We start from the raw sequence: 17254 nt of genomic DNA on the forward strand, positions 1-17254 counted from the left end.
TTTACTCTGTGAGGGATGAATTGACAGTGGATGATTGATTAATTATGCGTGGTCAGAGATATGTAATCCCTCACTCTCTCCAGAAATACTACCTGACACAACTCCATCAAGGCTACCCTGGCATTCAGTCCACAAAGCGAAGGGCTTGTGAAACCATGTTCTGGTCTCTACTATGTACAGTGACATTGAAAGAGAAGTTTCCAGATGTGCCCCATGCAATGTTCTAAAACAGCACCAGATGAGAGAACCCTTACAACTTCACCAAATACCTGGCATGGTCCATCACAGTGGCTGACATATTTGAGTGGGCAGGCAAGAATGACCTGGTCTTGGTAGATTCGTATTCTGGTTTGTGGGAGTTTGATGTTCTTCCGAACCTGTCCAGCAACACAGTGATCAGGACATTAAAGTGGTTATTCTCTACACAAGGGATTCCCCATCAGCTGATGAATGACAATGCAACCTCATTTTCCAGTAGAGAATTCAAGAACTCACCAGTGGGATTTTCAGCATGTCACTAGCAGTCCCCATTACCCTAGATCCAATGGTCTATCAGAGCTTTGGGTCAGGCTGGCTAAACATCTCCTAGAGAAATGTGCACATGATGGTTCTGACATTTATGCAGCCTTACTCAACCTGCACAACACACCCAAGAATGGCCTGCCCTCTCCAGCACAATAATTACTGCCACAACGCACCAGGACTCTAATCCCCATGGTCTCATCCCAGCTTCTGCCGAAATTTTAGACCGATGTTCAGGCTGCCTTATTTACACTCAGACAAAAGGGAAAGATAAGCCATGACAAATCTGCCAGGCGTCTTTCTCCTCTGGAGCCTGGTCAAGTGGTGAGGATGGAGACTACCCATGGGTTTGACAAACTGACTACAGTTCAAGAATGGCCTGCCCTCTCCAGCACAATAATTACTGCCACAACGCACCAGGACTCTAATCCCCATGGTCTCATCCCAGCTTCTGCCGAAATTTTAGACCGATGTTCAGGATGCCTTATTTACACTCAGACAAAAGGGAAAGATAAGCCATGACAAATCTGCCAGGCGTCTTTCTCCTCTGGAGCCTGGTCAAGTGGTGAGGATGGAGACTACCCATGGGTTTGACAAACTGACTACAGTTCATGGAAAGGCCCGCCAACCTAACAGCTATGTTGTCCACTCTGATGGTAACAGCTAAGTAAGGAAGCGCCGCCACCTTCTACAGGTACCTGAGTCATATTGCTCTACCACTGCCTCGTCTGTGCCCATGATCATTTCAGAACCCCAAACTCATCCGTCTGCTGTGGTGCCAAGTGACACTTCCGAAAATGGATGTATTACACAACTACTACAGGATCCTAACAGTGTCAGGCTAGAGATTGCAGATTAACAAACCCCACAGGTTGTTACTCAATCGGGAAGCGTGTGCAAATCCAATTCAAAGTTCAACGACTTTATCATATACTGATGCTACACAACATTTTGTGTTTTATGTTGCATGTTGTTATAGTTCATTGCTATGTTTCACTCCTTGTTTGGTTTCAAATGATGTCTTCTATAGATGTATATGTGTTCTTTAAAAGGGGAAAGATGTAGAATATGTGTGTGTTGCACATATGCATAGATGTGTGGGGACATGGGGGCGAAGACGGGAAGTAAGTGAAACAAGAAGGCAGACAGCATAGCTCACCAGGAGTTGTAACAATAAACAGTTTCTTTCAAATTTAACTAGCAATCCATCATTGTGTATGCAAGATCTACACTCTGTATAGTGTTGTATGGTGCAAATGAGAATAAGCACATCAGGCATGTAAAGCCATGTTGTAGGTTACATAATAGATATTAATAGTTGACCTGAGATCATGCTGATGTGCTGGAGTTGTCACCATATTAATTAAAAGCAAAACAGTAGCTAGTTTCCAACTGCTGAACTGACTTGCTGTGACTTTACAAGTCCTTTAGCAAAATGGGAACTAGCATTTGTTTTTGACACATGCTGATAGTGTTATTCCAAATATATATATATATATATATATACTAGTCCTAAAGCCAGTTCACACGGGCCATTTTTTGCAGTACAGCGGTCCCATCCCTTGCTCTCTCTCTCCCTCCCCCTCTCTTTTGTGCTCTCTCTCCCTCTCTTTTGCGCTCTCTCCCCCTCTCTTTTGAGCTCTCTCTCGCTCCACCACTCTTTTGCTCTCTCTCTCCCCCCTCTCTTTTGCTCTCTCCCCCCTATCTTTTGCTCTCTCTCCCCCTCTCTTTTGCGCTCTCTCCCCCTCTCTTTTGCACTCTTTCCTCCTCTTTTGCGCTCTTTCTCGCTCCACCTCTCTTTTGCTCTCTCTCCCCCCTCTCTTTTGCTTCCTCTCCCCCCTCTCTTTTGCTTTCTCTCCCCCTCTCTTTTGCACTCTCTCCCCTCTCTTTTGCGCTCTCTTTCCCCCTCTTTTTTACGCTCTCTCCCCCCTCTCTTTTGCGTTTTCTCCCCCCTCTCTTTTGCGTTCTCTCCCCCCTCTCTTTTGCGTTCTCTCTCTTTTGTGCTCTCTCTCTCCCCCCCTCTTTTGCGCGCTCTCTCTCCTCCTCTCTTTTGTGCTCTCTCTCTCCCCCTCTCATTTGCACTCTCTCTCCTCCTCCCTTTTGCGGTCTCTCTTTCCCCCTCTCTTTTGTGCTCTCTCTCTCCCCCCTCTCTTTTGCGCTCTCTCTCTTCTCTCTTCCCCTCTCTTTTGCTCTCTCTCCCCCTCTTTTGTGCTCTCTCTCTTCCCCCCTTTCTTTTGCGTTCTCTCTCCCCCCTTTCTTTTGCGCTCTGTCTCCCCCCTTTCTTTTGCGCTCTCTCTCCCCCCTCTCTTTTGCGCTCTCTCCCGCTCTCTTTTGCTCTGTCTCTCTCTCCTTTTTTTTGCTCTCTCTCCATCCCTCTCTTTTGCTCTGTCTCTCCATCCCTCTCTTTTGCTCTCTCTCCCCCCTCTCTTTTGCTCTCTCTCTCTCCCCCCTCTCTTTTGCTCTCTCCCCCCTCTCTTTTGCTCTCTCTCGCCCCTCTCTTTTGCTCTCTCCCCCCTCTCTTTTGCTCTCTCTCCCCCCTCTCTTCTGCTCTTCCCCCTCTCTGCCACACCCGACCACGTCCTTGACCGTGCCTGGTCCTGTCCGACCACGCACACTCCCCTGCCCGGCCAAGCCCACTCTCCCGCCCCGGTCACGCCCACTTTCGCCGCAAACAGCATGGACTGTCAGGTAAGGCGCATGACGGCTTCGGACAAACACACTTGGCCTTTTATATAATAGGATATATTTGTGACTAAAGATTTGTAATCTAAAAAAAATTGTATTTTCAAAAAACAATAAAAAAATTGTATTTGTAAATTTAGATTTGTATTCGTCTGTCATAGTTTATGTGCATTGGTAAAGAATCACACACACTTATTCCATAGCCTTTTGCCTTAGACAGAGGGGAAAAATTCTGCACAATGGTATTTTAAAATAATAAATATTAAAGCTCACTATCTCTTGCACAATTTGTACTGCAGATGGGCAAACTTTTCCATATGTTTTACTCTCTTTATTCTACCTTCTGTCTTAAACAAACAGTGGATCAAACAGATTTGGGGTGCATGTGACTTTATTTAACACCTTAAAGGGACAGTAAACACCTTATAATTACAAGATATGTCTCTTGTGTCGCCATATCAGCCAAGTCTAAATACTTTTAAAGCAATCTTAGTCTCTGCAATTGTTTTTCAGTAGCTTAACTCCACCTCTTGCCTTATTTATAGGAGAAAATTGGGGCTTGAGACATCAAGGCTAGCCACAGTCACTTTGTTAGTATAAAGTGCATTATTTAGCAGTTATCTATTATTAGTGGGTGATATGTAGGTGATATGTAGCAGATTATTAGTGGGTGAATTGAGAAATTTGCAGCGTGCATATCCAGATCAAAACAATTAGAAAATCCAAATGTTTCTGAGCTAAATTACATGGAAAGGGGACAAAATAAATAATGCAAGTATATTGGAAAGTTGTTTAACTTCACATACCTTTGTTGATTAAAACGAAGTTCTTGATTTGAAATATTTACTTACACCTGCTTACCTATAAATAATTCTCTAGCTCCTTAAAGATTTGTCTGTAACCTTCAAGAAAATAAGTAGCCCTTTTATGTAAAAAGTGCATGTGCAATACTATAACATATACTATAGTAATTAGTTTATTTATATACTGTATATAATGTGTGTGTATATATATATATAAATGTATAGTTTTGCTGTTGGCTTTTACTAATGTTGATTTCATGGGACAACAAAAGAGCTTCTTGGAATAAAACACCTTTCCTTTTAGTTTGAAACAATCTGAGAATCCGTAGTCAGCCGTGAAACCTGTGAACTTAGCTCAGAGCTAGCAATTTGTTATTTCAAGGGCGAGGAAATATCTGTCTTGTTTCATTTGTATCCTTTGGCTCCATCAAGTATTTCTTTTGGAACCATTTGCCTTTGCTATAATTATACAAAACTCCCGTTTCATACAGAGTCTAACCAGGCCCTTTTTTTTTTTTTTTTAACGTTTCTAGACTGGAAAGGGAAGAAAACAGGTAAATTGATTTCCCCCCTTTAGAAAGTACAAAGAATGTAATTTATCCCCCCAAATATCTCATTATGTCAGGTGTATTTGTATCCACTGGTAGTTTCAGAGAGGACAAGAGGAACAGGCAGTTGAGACCAAAAAAAAAAAAAAATCTTATTCTTTAAAGTTCTGAAACAAGATTATTGTTAAAAACCTCAATGAAAATGCTGTTATTTGAAGATTTGCATATGTAACTCGTTTTATATGTATGGAAGGGGTAGTGTCTACTCTTACTGATTTCTCAGCCTCTTTCACTGAGTGTCACAGCCTAACCTCATCAATAGTGTTGGGAGCTTCTAAATAAGTTTTTAAAAGGCTTTATACTGGATTTTTATATCAGTATCTGTGCTTAGTTTTTTCTTTTATGATTCAGATAGAGCATGCAATTTTAAGCATACTTCTAATTTACTTCTTTTAAATTTTCTTCGTTCTTTTGGTGTCTTTATTTGAAAAGGCAGGATTGTAAGCTTAGGGACCAACCCATTTTTAGTTCAGCACCTGAGTAGAGCTTACTAATTGGTGGCCACCAATCGGCAAGCGCTACCCAGGGTTCTGAACCAACAATAGGCCAGTTCCTAAGCTTACATTCCTGCCTTTTTAAATAAAGATACCAAGAGAATAAAGAATATTTGATAAAAGGAGTAAATAAGAAATTTGCTTAAAATTGCATGCTCTATCTGAATCATAAAAGAAAAAACTAAGCACAGATACTGATATAAAAATCCAGTCTAAAGCCTTTTAAAAAACGTATTTAGAAGCTCCCAGTTTAGCACTATTGATAAAGTTAGGCTGTGAAACCCAGTGAAAGAGGCTGAGAAAGCAGGAAGAGCAGACACTACCCCTTCCCTACATATGAGAAGACAGATTACCGAAACAGGAGCAACAGGAATTTGCAGACTTCAGTCTACATCAGATACTTTGGGGCTTGGTTAGGAATCTGTTATTGAAAAATAAGCAAAACTATACATGGTTACACAAACACTCCCAGATGAGCTATATAAATGGGTCATCTATAAAACAGTTATGCAAAGAAAAATCTAGTGTACAATGTCCCGTTAAGATATAGAGTTTATGGCTTCTGTCTATCTCCTTTGAAGGAAAATCATTGGGTTGTCAGCACTACTCTGAAAACTGAGCTAAGGTTAGAAAGTTATAAGTATAATTTAATTCCCTTTTATCCATTTGCTAAATAGAATTGTTAGAATGTTTTAACTAATTTCATTTGAAGACACTTTTATTGGTGGCTTTGTTTACAGTAAACCAACAATTTCAGAGTCAGTTTCCAAAATACAAATTTGAGATTATGATTCTCTCATCTTGACTAGAATGTGCGATGGCAAAAAAAAAAACTATTTTCTTTGTAAGTTTGTTAATATTTTTATTTTCAATCTGTAGTGTTTAACTTGCTACTTGCGTATAGTATGTTGCTGATCTAGTTCACATATTTGATGAGCAAATTTATTTGCAAGTAATTTAAATTATTAGGAACAGAGCACAATACAATCTGTTATGGAGAACACCTATCTACAGGGACTAAACATACAAAACTATAATAAGCTATTATTATTTTGTGCATCTTGATTATGTACAGTTTTTCTTCATAAATGTAAAGAGTCCACAGCTTCATTCATTACTTTTGGGAAATAAGAACCTGACCACCAGGAGGAGACAAAGACACCCCAGCCAAAGGCTTAAATACTCCTCCCACTTCCCTCATCCTCCAGTCATTATTTGCCTTTCGTCCCAGGAGGTTGGCAGAGAAGTGTCAGAAGTTTGTTTTCTTCTCTTATGGAGGGTAGTACTCTTTGACATGGGACGGGAGTTTTAAGTAATCCTGTCAGACTCTCAGTGAGGGATTGGATGAAAGAGTCCGGAGATGCAGGAAGAGTCTTTCTGCAAAAGCATCCTGACTCATGTTAACAACTCCACAAGCAATCAGCGTTGTCGAACTTCGCTTCACTGCCTGCTTTCTTCTCTCAAGTCCATGGCGGAGGCGAGGCTACTTTCCGTCACACTTGAAGGGCCCTGTTCCACGGCGTAGATTCCGGTAAGATCGTTTCATTTTAATTCTTCATGATTGTACTGTAACTCATTTGTTCCTGCGAACTCACATGAAAAATACAGGGTCTCAGTGGGACTCCTTTAGTATCTTGGAATCAAGGGTTTATATCTCCTGAGGGGGATTATTTAACAGGGGGGGGGTTAATCATGTTTGTTATGTGATTCAATCTGCTTATGTGTAGTGTCAACTGGGCTTGTGGCTTTTGGAACATAACGGCCTTTTAAAGTGACGTGACCTTACGGTCGGGCGCGCTTTTTTTGGACTGTACGGTTCACCTTGTGACTGAGCATGTTTACGTTCTGGTCTCCCATTTCCGCATTCCTGACTGTGTGGCGACGGAGAATTCTAATCCGCTGGTGTCTGGTTCATAGGAGGTGGTGAGTGTCCCAGCCATTGTGGGTGTCAGGTGCTGTTTAAATTGTTTTATATTTAGTCCATTTTTTTTGTATCATTTACCCAGTATGGAGGATGCTGATGTTAAGATTGTTCAACTTTCTGATTCAGATTGTTCGTACTGTGACGAATGCGAATTGGCCATATTGACTCAGGTCAGTCAGTTATGTTCTTTAGGCCATCTAGAGCGCCTTGTTCCTCGGGCTTGGGGAATCAAGGGACTGCTGAGCCATCCGCCTCGGGGGGGCCCTGTCCTCCAGGATGCGAGTTCCCTACCGCTCCCTACTACTACACAACCCAAGTTAAGTTTTTTCCTCCTCAAAGGGTGGATTGTCCCCCCCCCCCCCCCCAGAGGTTGTGGCACTTTTTCGCTTTTACATACTTTTGGCGCTTGCGCGTCCACAATGTCCAGATGTTTATTTGCAATTGTGTTCGTGCCCGATTGCCCCAGGTCTCTCAGCCACAGGAGGGCATGTGCGGTTCCCTGTGGGTGTAACTGTTCCTGAGTGTTGTGCCTTTCATTACAGGCTGGCTCGCCTTCGTGTTCTACTCAGACACATTTTCGAGCTGTTTGGGGACCCTATACTTCTCGGTTATGGGTCTCATCAGTCTCCTCCTTCGAATGGCTCACCTCGTTAGACATGGGGGGATGAAGTAATCTCCTTTAAAGGGACAGTCTAGTCAAATTTAACTTTCATTATTCAGATAGAACATGTAATTTTAATCAACTTTCCAATTTACTTTTATCATCAAATTTGCTTTTTTCTCTTAGTTTTCTTAGTTGAAACTAAACCTAGGCAGACTTATATGCTAATTTCTAAACCCTTGAGGGCTGCCTCGTATCACATGCTTTTTAAATTCCATTTCAACACAAAGAGACTTAAAGTACACATGAGCCATATAGATAACACTGTGTTCAGGCACAGAAAGTTATTTAAGATTTGGCCCAACACAATGCTAACTGCAAGACAATAGATAATAAACAGTCAAAGTCATGTGATCAGGGGGCTGGAAGAATGTTCTAAGACTGTCCCTTTAAGTCTTGTTATCGAGATCCTTCCCAGTTTTGTTGGAAGAACAGGGTTTCTGTTAGGCTGGTCCTGCGGATCTTTCTGTTCTTCTTGGGCGTTAACCCTCGGGCTGCCTGTTATTTTATTTTATACGGTTAGGATGAATTTTCTTTTCTTTTTCATACTATGTTTCCTGCGGGAACTTAAATATCTCTGGGATTGATACTCGCTGTTTGCTTCTATGGAAGTTATTCGGGACACGTTAGTCCCATGTTTGTCTGTTTTCCTTCCTCCCTCTCTGAGGGTGGATTTAGCCAGCTTGGCAGTTATGACCCTGGTTGCAGGCTGGTCCTGCTTGGGTTCAGATCTTCTGTCTTGCGGCTTATTCAGACACGTGGCGCCTATTATACCTTGCTGGTCAGGTTGGGGTGCCGAGTGCTCTTAACATTATTTATGTTCTTGTTATTTGTTTTACAAGTTTCAGCTAAGCATTCTCAAGAGGACTTGCGGGTCCGTGCGGCTCTCGGAATTGTTTCAGTCCTAAATAGCTGTCTCTCTGGTGACTGGGTCAGTGAATTTTGCTGCATTACTCTCTGTTGCTTCCGATACCCTCGGAACCTAGAGTATTCCTTCCCATGTGGTGGTAAAATTAGAGGGTTTAGCGCCTCTTTTCCGCCGGTCGGGCGGTGTTGCTTTAGGAAATTGTCCTTTTTGGACTTGTTCCTTTAGTGGTTCTCTTCTTCATTGAGACCTCTTGGGTTGTCCGTTTCTCCTTGTGGATGGCTCGCCTTCGGGGGACTTGGATTCCCTTCGGGAGTTGGTTGTTCCTTTTTCGGGACTTTTGACAGTGAGGTCTTTTTGGGCTCCGTTAGGGGTCCTTCTCTTTTTTGGGATAGAAGAGGTCCTAGTGGTTTTCCACTTATATGGTTCAGATATTGCCATCAAGGTGGCATCCAAACCCATGTTTTACTGTCCTCTGACTTCGAATCTGAGGTGATGTGGAGGCTTGATATTGCTCTGTTTGGGTGACTTTTCCTCACTGTTCCCCTTGTGTCTGGAGCTCATGGCTAGCTGGACAGCTAGCTCAGCATATTAATGCTCTGTGGCTACTCTGTACTGTAGCAAACCGAGGGTTGCTAGTTCGATCCCTGGCAAGGTCTACTCAGCCTTTCCTCCTTTTGAGGTTGATAAAATGAGCAGTGCCTTGTGTCCCTTAGGGGGATTAGCCGCAATTTCAAGCACAGTCATGTTAATGTTGCTTGGATGCCTGTAAGCTCTAGTGTCCTTTTATGGCCCTGGCTCTTTGGAGTGTTGGGCTCCTGCAAGGGGTGGTCTCTTCCCTTTGGGTCGGGACTTGCAAGGGCTTCTTGCTCTTGTTATCCGTGTTATTCTGGATTTTTTCCCTGGGAGGTCTGTTTTTTGATATCAGACGAGGGATTTATGTTCCTGGAAGATTGTTTAATCGACACATTTGTGGGGCCCGGGCTTCTTGTCCTGATCTTCCGGTTGTTGAGGGTTTTACTCTGTGTTTACTCTTTGTGGATCCGCTGTGGGATGTTACCAGGACTTATGATCCTAGAACTGGCCAGGGGGTTTCAGTTTCCGGGGTATTTGGGCTTAGCCCTTGTTCTGGCTGTTCTGTTTTACAACTTGGCCAGATTTACTGAGAGCCGGGGCTCATTTGGGCTTGTCTTTTGCCGGACGATACGGTTCCCTTGGGACAGCCAACTAGCGTGACCTGATGATGGGCTTTCCTGTCTAGCAAACGGAAGGTTTGTGGTTGCTCAGCTGTCACTTTTGCGCCTGGTATGTGTGCTAGCACGATGGTGTTTTAAGGGGTTCTTCCGTGTTCGTCAGTGACGTGGCCTTGTGTCCTCTCGGTTCTTCCTACGACTTCCTGTCTTATGGGCAGGTGTTTATCGATGCTCTCCTCTTCAGGGGACTCGTTGTCCTCCTTACGGAGGTGTGGTTCCCTTTTTAAGGGCCTCTCCTGTGTTCGGGAGGTTGGAACAGATGTTTATCTTTTTCGGGGATTGGTCTTTTCTTTGAGCTGTTCCTTTCCATCTGGGTTGCTGCTGGCTCCGCATTGAGACTTAGTCGGGTGGCCTTGCTAGATCTCCTTTGGGTCTAACGTCTGCTCGATTGTCTTTAGGTTGAAGTGGCTGGGTCCATTCTTCCGCCCTTTTGGGGGCCAGTCTTGGGGTTCCTTTCGGTTCGCTCGCTTTCAGAGATCTGCGGTTGCTTGGGCTGGTCCAGCTAGGTGTAGGATCTGAGATCTGTTGTTCGTCCTCAGGTCTTGGGGGTGACAGTGGACCTTCTTTTTTTAGAGGTTCTGTGCCTCTCCCCCTTTGAGTTCTGTGAGTAGGCTTGGTGGCCTGGATTGCCTGGAGAGTGTCTCCGGTCTTGGAGGTTGGACAGTCTGCTATTTTGTGCGGCCGCTTCTTCCTTACGGATAGTATTTTCTCTGTGTCTTCCTACGGATGGCAGCGTGTTACTGGACTCAGGTGTTTATTTTCTGAGTTTGCTACTTGTAATTTTCTGTTTGCTTAGTAATTCTGACGTTTTGAGGACTTTGTCTTCAGCTGTCTTTTTCGGTGCTGTTGCACAATGTTTGGGAGATGTTTCTTCTCCTTGATGATGCCCGGGTGCTCCTTGTGGGTTGGGCGTCGTCTCCCCTTATTCTCAGGATCCATTCGGGTCTCTGTGGACTTGGCCTTCCTTTGAAGCAGGTTTTTTCCTTTTATGGATTTTGCTGTACCTTTTGGGTATCCCTTTGGCTTTCCCTTGTCCTCTCCCTTTTGGGCATTTTGGTACTGTACTAGTAAGGGGACCGACTGATAGGCGACGGTTCTCCTGGAGGAGTGTTGGCTCAGTGAGTCTGCTTGCGGTCTCTAGTTAGGCTTTCAGACTATTGCGGTTCAGTGTCCTTGGGACCTTTTCCTTCTAGATCTTTTGCCCGGCTCCGACAAAGCGGGGTTTGGTTGGGTTGTGGTTTTTTCAGGCCTGGTGCCCTCAGAATAGGCCGCCTTTTGTACCCTCCCATTTTTGCATTCAGTGTCCTCTATAGCTTGGGTATTGTTTTCCCAAAAGTAATGAATGCAGCTGTGGACTCTTTCTATTTATGAAGAAAAACTTAAATTATGCTTAACTAATAATTTTGTTCTGTGGGGCGTCTTATTTTTTATTCTTCTGGCACCTTTTAACCTTGGTATTTCTTCTACTATTCCTTGTTCCTCGGCAGAATGACTGGGGGATGAGGGAAGTGGGAGGAGTATTTAAGTCTTTGGCTGGGGTGTCTTTGCCTCCTCCTGGTGGCCAGTTTCTTATTTCCCAAAAGTAATGAATGCAGCTGTGGACTCTTTCCATCTGTAGAAAAGAAAATGATAAGGTAAGCATAATTTAAGTTTTTTAAAAGATAAAATACAAGACATCTCTCTCTCTCTCTTTCCCTCTCTCCCCTCTCTCTTTCCCCCTTTCCCCTTTCCAAAATGTTTTGGAAATTATATTATAGCTGTATGTGTATTCCACTCATCTGTCTCTTAATCTAGCCAGCATTGAGAATTAAGTATGATAATATTAATGATTTAATACAAATGTTTTTTTTCTTGGCTTAAAATAATTGCTAATCATTCATTCTAGGAATAACCCCTGCTTGGTGACAAGAGCAGCTTTTATTGACATCTTAAATGTGGTTGGCAAATACTCGGGAAGAGCAAAAAATCAAGGTATGGTAATACTTTTAGTAAACAAGATATTGTTTGTTTATCAGGCTTGTCCATCTATTTAATGACATCATTATTTCTCTGTTTGATCTTTGTTTTCACACCAGCTAAAATTCAATTGTACAATGAAATTGAATTTATAATGATATTTTTTTCTAATATAGTTACAACATTACATAAATTACCACCATTTGGAATATAACCTTGTGTAAAAAAGAGAATATTACATTTACATGGTGCCTGCTTCTGTTCATGCATGTTTAATAATTTAGCTAGGGAGAATGTTACCAAGCCTTTACCCATGTATATTCCCTTCAGACTCACTAGTTCAGTATGACAGCAACTTCTAAGTCAGCCTTTGGAACGGAAGGTGTTGCAGACTTTGCTTATTTTTAATCTTTTGTCTCTTTGCGCCTATCCACTGCTTTCATATTGTTTACTTTGGTACTCAACTAGTACTGAAATATATCACTATGTAAATGTAATGAAAAACAAGATAAACTAATCAGTTTCATCACACCTACACTGCTGAAGTATGATGGCCTGCCCTTACAAATTTATGAGTCTTTGGCTTAGTCTTGGTTTTTCCAGATTATTCAAATATTTCCTGGCTTGGCTTTTTTGTACGAAGACAAACAGGAGAGGAGGTGTAAACACATAAACATGAGGTGCTTATAAGATTTCTGGGTGATTTTACCCTCTTCAATAATGCGCAAGGTATTTTTTACTATTAAATTGACACAACTAGTTATGAGTGGCTACTGAGATATATGAGATAGAAGGTAGGTTATATAAAGCTTTGAAGTTGTAGCACAATGTTTAAATGGACAGTCTACTCCAAAAATGTTATTATTTAAAAAGATAACACATTTACTACCCATTCCCCAGCTTTGCACAACCAATATTGTTATATTAATTTACCTTTAAACCTATAAATTGTTGCCTGTTTGTAAGCCCTGCAGGCCGCCTTTATCTCAGAACATTTTTATAGCTTTTCACAGCAAGACACTGCTCATTCATGTGTACCATATAGATAAGGTGTTCAGTCCAGTGGAGTTATTCATGAGTCAGCACTGATTAGCTAAATTGCAAGTCTGTAAATAGCACTGAAATAAAGAGGCAGTCTGTAGAGGCTTAGATACAAGGTAATAACAGAGTTGAAAATATAATATAACTGTGTTGGTTGCGCAAAACTGGGAAATGTGTAAATAAAGATATTATCTATCTTTTAAACAATAAAACATTTGGAGTAGACTGTCCCTTTAAATGTCATACTAGGAAATCTTTCGAAACAAGGTCTTACTAGATTTTTTTTTTTTTGCTTTTATAATTAATTTCTTTAGAAATAATTCTACAAAACCAACATTTACACACAGACCCATAACCTACATGCATGAAAGAAGACAGGTTTAAGCCAGTTGAAGAAGAGCAAATGTTTCTCATATTTCAGGTTTAAAGTTACATTGATGAATCATGTGAGTGGTAACTGTATTGCACATGGGAAGAGAGAGAAGTAATGTGGAAATTCTTCACTATGACATCACTGAACCATGTGATGCACACAAGTGTGCAGCCAGATAAAAAGCCTTTCAGATTGTTTTGGGACCTATGGTCCTTAGATTTGACATCCTTATTTTAGTAATGGTAAACCGTAAAATACATAGCTGTCAAGAGATGAGGGTACAGTATTAATATTAGGGCACTGTTTGGGTTAAGCACACGTAAGTGTTGGCTAATAGTGCAACATTGTTTTCCCCTTGTTAGCCTACCAGACAATTTATTTTGGTTTAATTAAAGTTGATAATCTTTGTGAATTACATAAAGAAACATGTCTTTATCGCAGACAATGCATTTATCTCCTGCCTTCTAAGCAAGTATTTTGCAACTTAAAAGCATGTAATTTAAAAAAAAAATCCAATTTATTTTTATTAATTTTTTTTATATTCTTTGTTGAAAATCAAAGAGCTTAAAGCTGATATACATATATAAGTCTGTGATTGGCTGATGGTTGTCACATGATACAGGGTAATAAAGGGAGACTTTGAAATGTGTACCATTCATTTTCAATTCAGACGAACCATTATTTAAAATGCATTTGGTGATTGTGAAATTCTGCTGTATTTAATGTTTCTTTAAAGGGACAGTAAACACCAGAATGTTTGTTGTTTAAAAAGATAGATAATCCCTTTATTACCAATTCCCCAATTTTGCATAACCAACACAGTTATAATAATTTACTTTTTACCTCTGTGATTGCCTTGTATCTATGCCTCTGCAAACTACCCCCTTATTTCAGTTCTTTTGACAGACTTGCATTTTTAGCCAATCAGTGCTGACTCCTAGGAGCTTCACGTGCCTGAGCTCAATGTTATCTAAATGAAACACATGAACTAACGCCCTCTAGTGGTGAAAAATTGTCAAAATGCTTTCAGATTAGAGGCAGTCTTCAAGGTCTAAGAAATTAGCATATGAACCTCCTAGGTTTAGCTTTCAACTGAGAATACCAAGAGAACAAAGCAAAATTGGTAATAAAAGTAAATTGGAAAGTTGTTTAAAATTACATGCCCTATTTAAATCATTCTATCTTTTGATTTTCATCTTCAAAAAATTGTATTTAAGTTTTTTTTTCTGAAAACAAAATATATTGAAGAGAATGAGACCATTTTTTTCAGGATTCAGAATTTTAAACAACTTTCGAATTTACTTCTATTATTAATTTATCTTCATTCTCTTGGTATGCTTTATTAAAGATGTAGCAATGCACTACTGGGAGCTAGCTGACCACATCGGTAAGCCAATGACAACAGCGTAGTTTACAGCATTTGAAAAAAATTCTAGGGACACTTTTGTGCATAGCCCTGCCCTCTACAATCTATCTTCAAAACTAGCACATCAAATACTAGTAGTATAATTTAGCCTTACTGATTGCTTAAAGGGATAGGAAATACAAAATGATGCTTTCATGATTCAGACAGAGCATGTCATTTTTAAATTCACTTTCATTGTCAAATTTTCTTTGTTTTCTTTGGTACCTTTGTTGAAAATAATATCTACATATGTTAAGCAGCAGCAATGCAATGCACTACTATGAGCTAGCTGTTGCTTTGTGGCTACACACATTTTTCTTTTATCATTGGCTCACCAGATGTGTTCAGGTGGCTCCCAGTAGTGCATTCTTGCTCTGGAGATTACTTTAACTATGTGTTTAATCCATTTGCATGGTTTAAACACATAGTTATATACAAGCAACGGTGCAATAATAAATGTGCTAACATATTAGAGCATTTTCTTTTTGTTACAGCCCTTTATTGTAGGTTAAATCACCATGCTCCTCATCTCCTCCCTTACTCTCAAGCACATAACTGGCATAGGAAGAATAACTTTGCAGTACCAAACCAAGCAAGCAATGGTTAAATGATTAACCTTTCAGCATCTGTATAGCAGGACAAAACAAAACAACCTAGTTTATATTGATGCTACACAGCCTGGAAATAGACAGATATTATCAGAGTATGTTTAACCTGCTAACTGCTGTGTTGGGGCTGCTGGGATTGAAACCAAAATATGTAGATATACTGAGCCTGGATTTGTGTTTTATGTTGCACTTGTGCTAAAACACTATTGAAAGTTTCACAAGTATGTGACATTTTATGAGGTAAATAGTCATTTCTGATCTTTGCTGCAGCAGTGATTGTGGGCAGTAACTGTTAATACACCCAGAAATGCCCTATTGCATTTTTTTTGTATGTTCTGTAGAACTCCAGTTGAAGAGCCTGATGTGTCAAACCCCTGCTAAAAAAAAGACAATTACACATGTTCCAAATTGTGCAACTTTATTGATATGCCTTGCTTCCTCACACATTGCATTATAGTCTACTCATCCTGATATTACATATATCTGACTACACATTGCTAAAATACAGCATAAGAAATAAGCACTCAGCACAGATAAAGAAGACTAGAGAAAAAGCTTACATACAGTACTAAGAGACTAGAGACAATGAAGTTAAATCATAAGCCACAGTGCCCCCTGTGGTGGGAGTCCTGCACTGCTCACAATATTGACTTAAAGGGACACTCAATCAGAATTAAACTTTCATTATTCAGATAGAGCGTGCCATTTTAAACAACTTTCCAATTTACTTCCATTAACTAAATGTGCACAGTCTTTTTATATTTAAACTTTTTGAGTCATCAGCTCCTACTGAGCATGTGCAAGAATAAGTGTGTATACATTTGTGAATGGCGTACATGTATGCATTTGTGATTGGCTGATGGCTGTCACATGGTACAAGGGGAGTGGAAAAAGACATAACTTTTAAAATTGTCAGAAAAAAAATTTACTACTAATTTGAAGTTCAGATTAAGTGCTATTGCATTGTGTTGTTATCTTGCATTTGTTGATTATGCAAATCTACTGTGTTGACTGGTCCTTTAATAGAACAAGAGGGACAGGAAGCCAAAAACAAGACAGTTGGCAACTATGCAACAGGCATATATGTTCAGCTACCTGCTAACTCCTAGCTCCTGAGCATATCTAGGTATGCTTTTCAACAAATGATACCGTAAGAACCAAGCAAATTAGATAGAAGAAATTTGGAACGTTGTTTAAAATTGTATCTAAATCATAAAATAAATATTTTGGGTTTCATGTCCCTTTAAGATGATCTATAATTTATCTTTTTAAACACTTGCACATTTTTGTACAGTAGCTTTTTTTAGTCCTTAATCATCAGTTACTTTAGGCACACCATATGCTAAGCATATTTTTCTTGAGCCCTCCAAATCCGTTGTGTAGTAGCCCAGACATAAAAATAGTTTTGTATTCAGAAGTGTTCTAATTTTGTTGTAATGAGCAATCTATATAAATTAGGCTTACATATGCTCACCTGGAAAATCCAAATAATGAAAATTGTTAGTTGTTAAAACAATTCATAAACCATCAAGATATGTAAAAGGCCTCACCAACATATATGGTATGCAACTAGCATAAAGACTTGTAAATATCTAAACTACCAAATCTACACACAGCAAATGTTGTTGCACTGTGCAGAAAATGGTCATTTGTCACAGATAGTCTACTTACGGATGCTGTGCCAAGCACCCAGTTATAATGTTATGGCCGATATCTTGCAGAATCACTCTATTTGATATTCTAAACCAGAGGCGTAACTAGAAACCACAGGGCCCAGGTGCAAGAATCTAAGAAGGGGCCCCCCCACCGCCCCTCCCCCCTCCAAAAAAAGGTGAATTTAATACATTTTTTTTATTATTTTTTTTACATTTAACACAGAAAAAAAATGTGAATCAGATTACATGTCTACAAAAGGAGGTACCATGTGCCCACAGTCTGTGAGATGGTCTGACCCCCTATTACTATATATATATGACACTATTTAACCCCCCAGAACTGTATATAGTAAGTTAGTGACACAGTCTGTAATCTGCCAGTGAGATGGCTGGCCTGACCGTAC

At 40.4% G+C, this 17254-nt stretch overlaps 1 protein-coding gene across 1 annotated transcript in view; it reads left to right on the forward strand.

Moving 5' to 3' along the window:
- THADA (THADA armadillo repeat containing) overlaps positions 1–17254 on the forward strand; it is a 1857831-nt gene that overhangs the window by 1400135 nt on the left and 440442 nt on the right. Inside the window, exon 31 of the mRNA XM_053712286.1 lies at positions 11698–11783. Within this exon, the coding sequence (XP_053568261.1) occupies positions 11698–11783 (86 nt within the window). The remainder of the gene's footprint in view (positions 1–11697; positions 11784–17254) is intronic.

This window comes from Bombina bombina, chromosome 4 (genome assembly GCF_027579735.1).
Source record: "Bombina bombina isolate aBomBom1 chromosome 4, aBomBom1.pri, whole genome shotgun sequence".
Taxonomy (NCBI): Eukaryota; Metazoa; Chordata; class Amphibia; order Anura; family Bombinatoridae; genus Bombina; species Bombina bombina.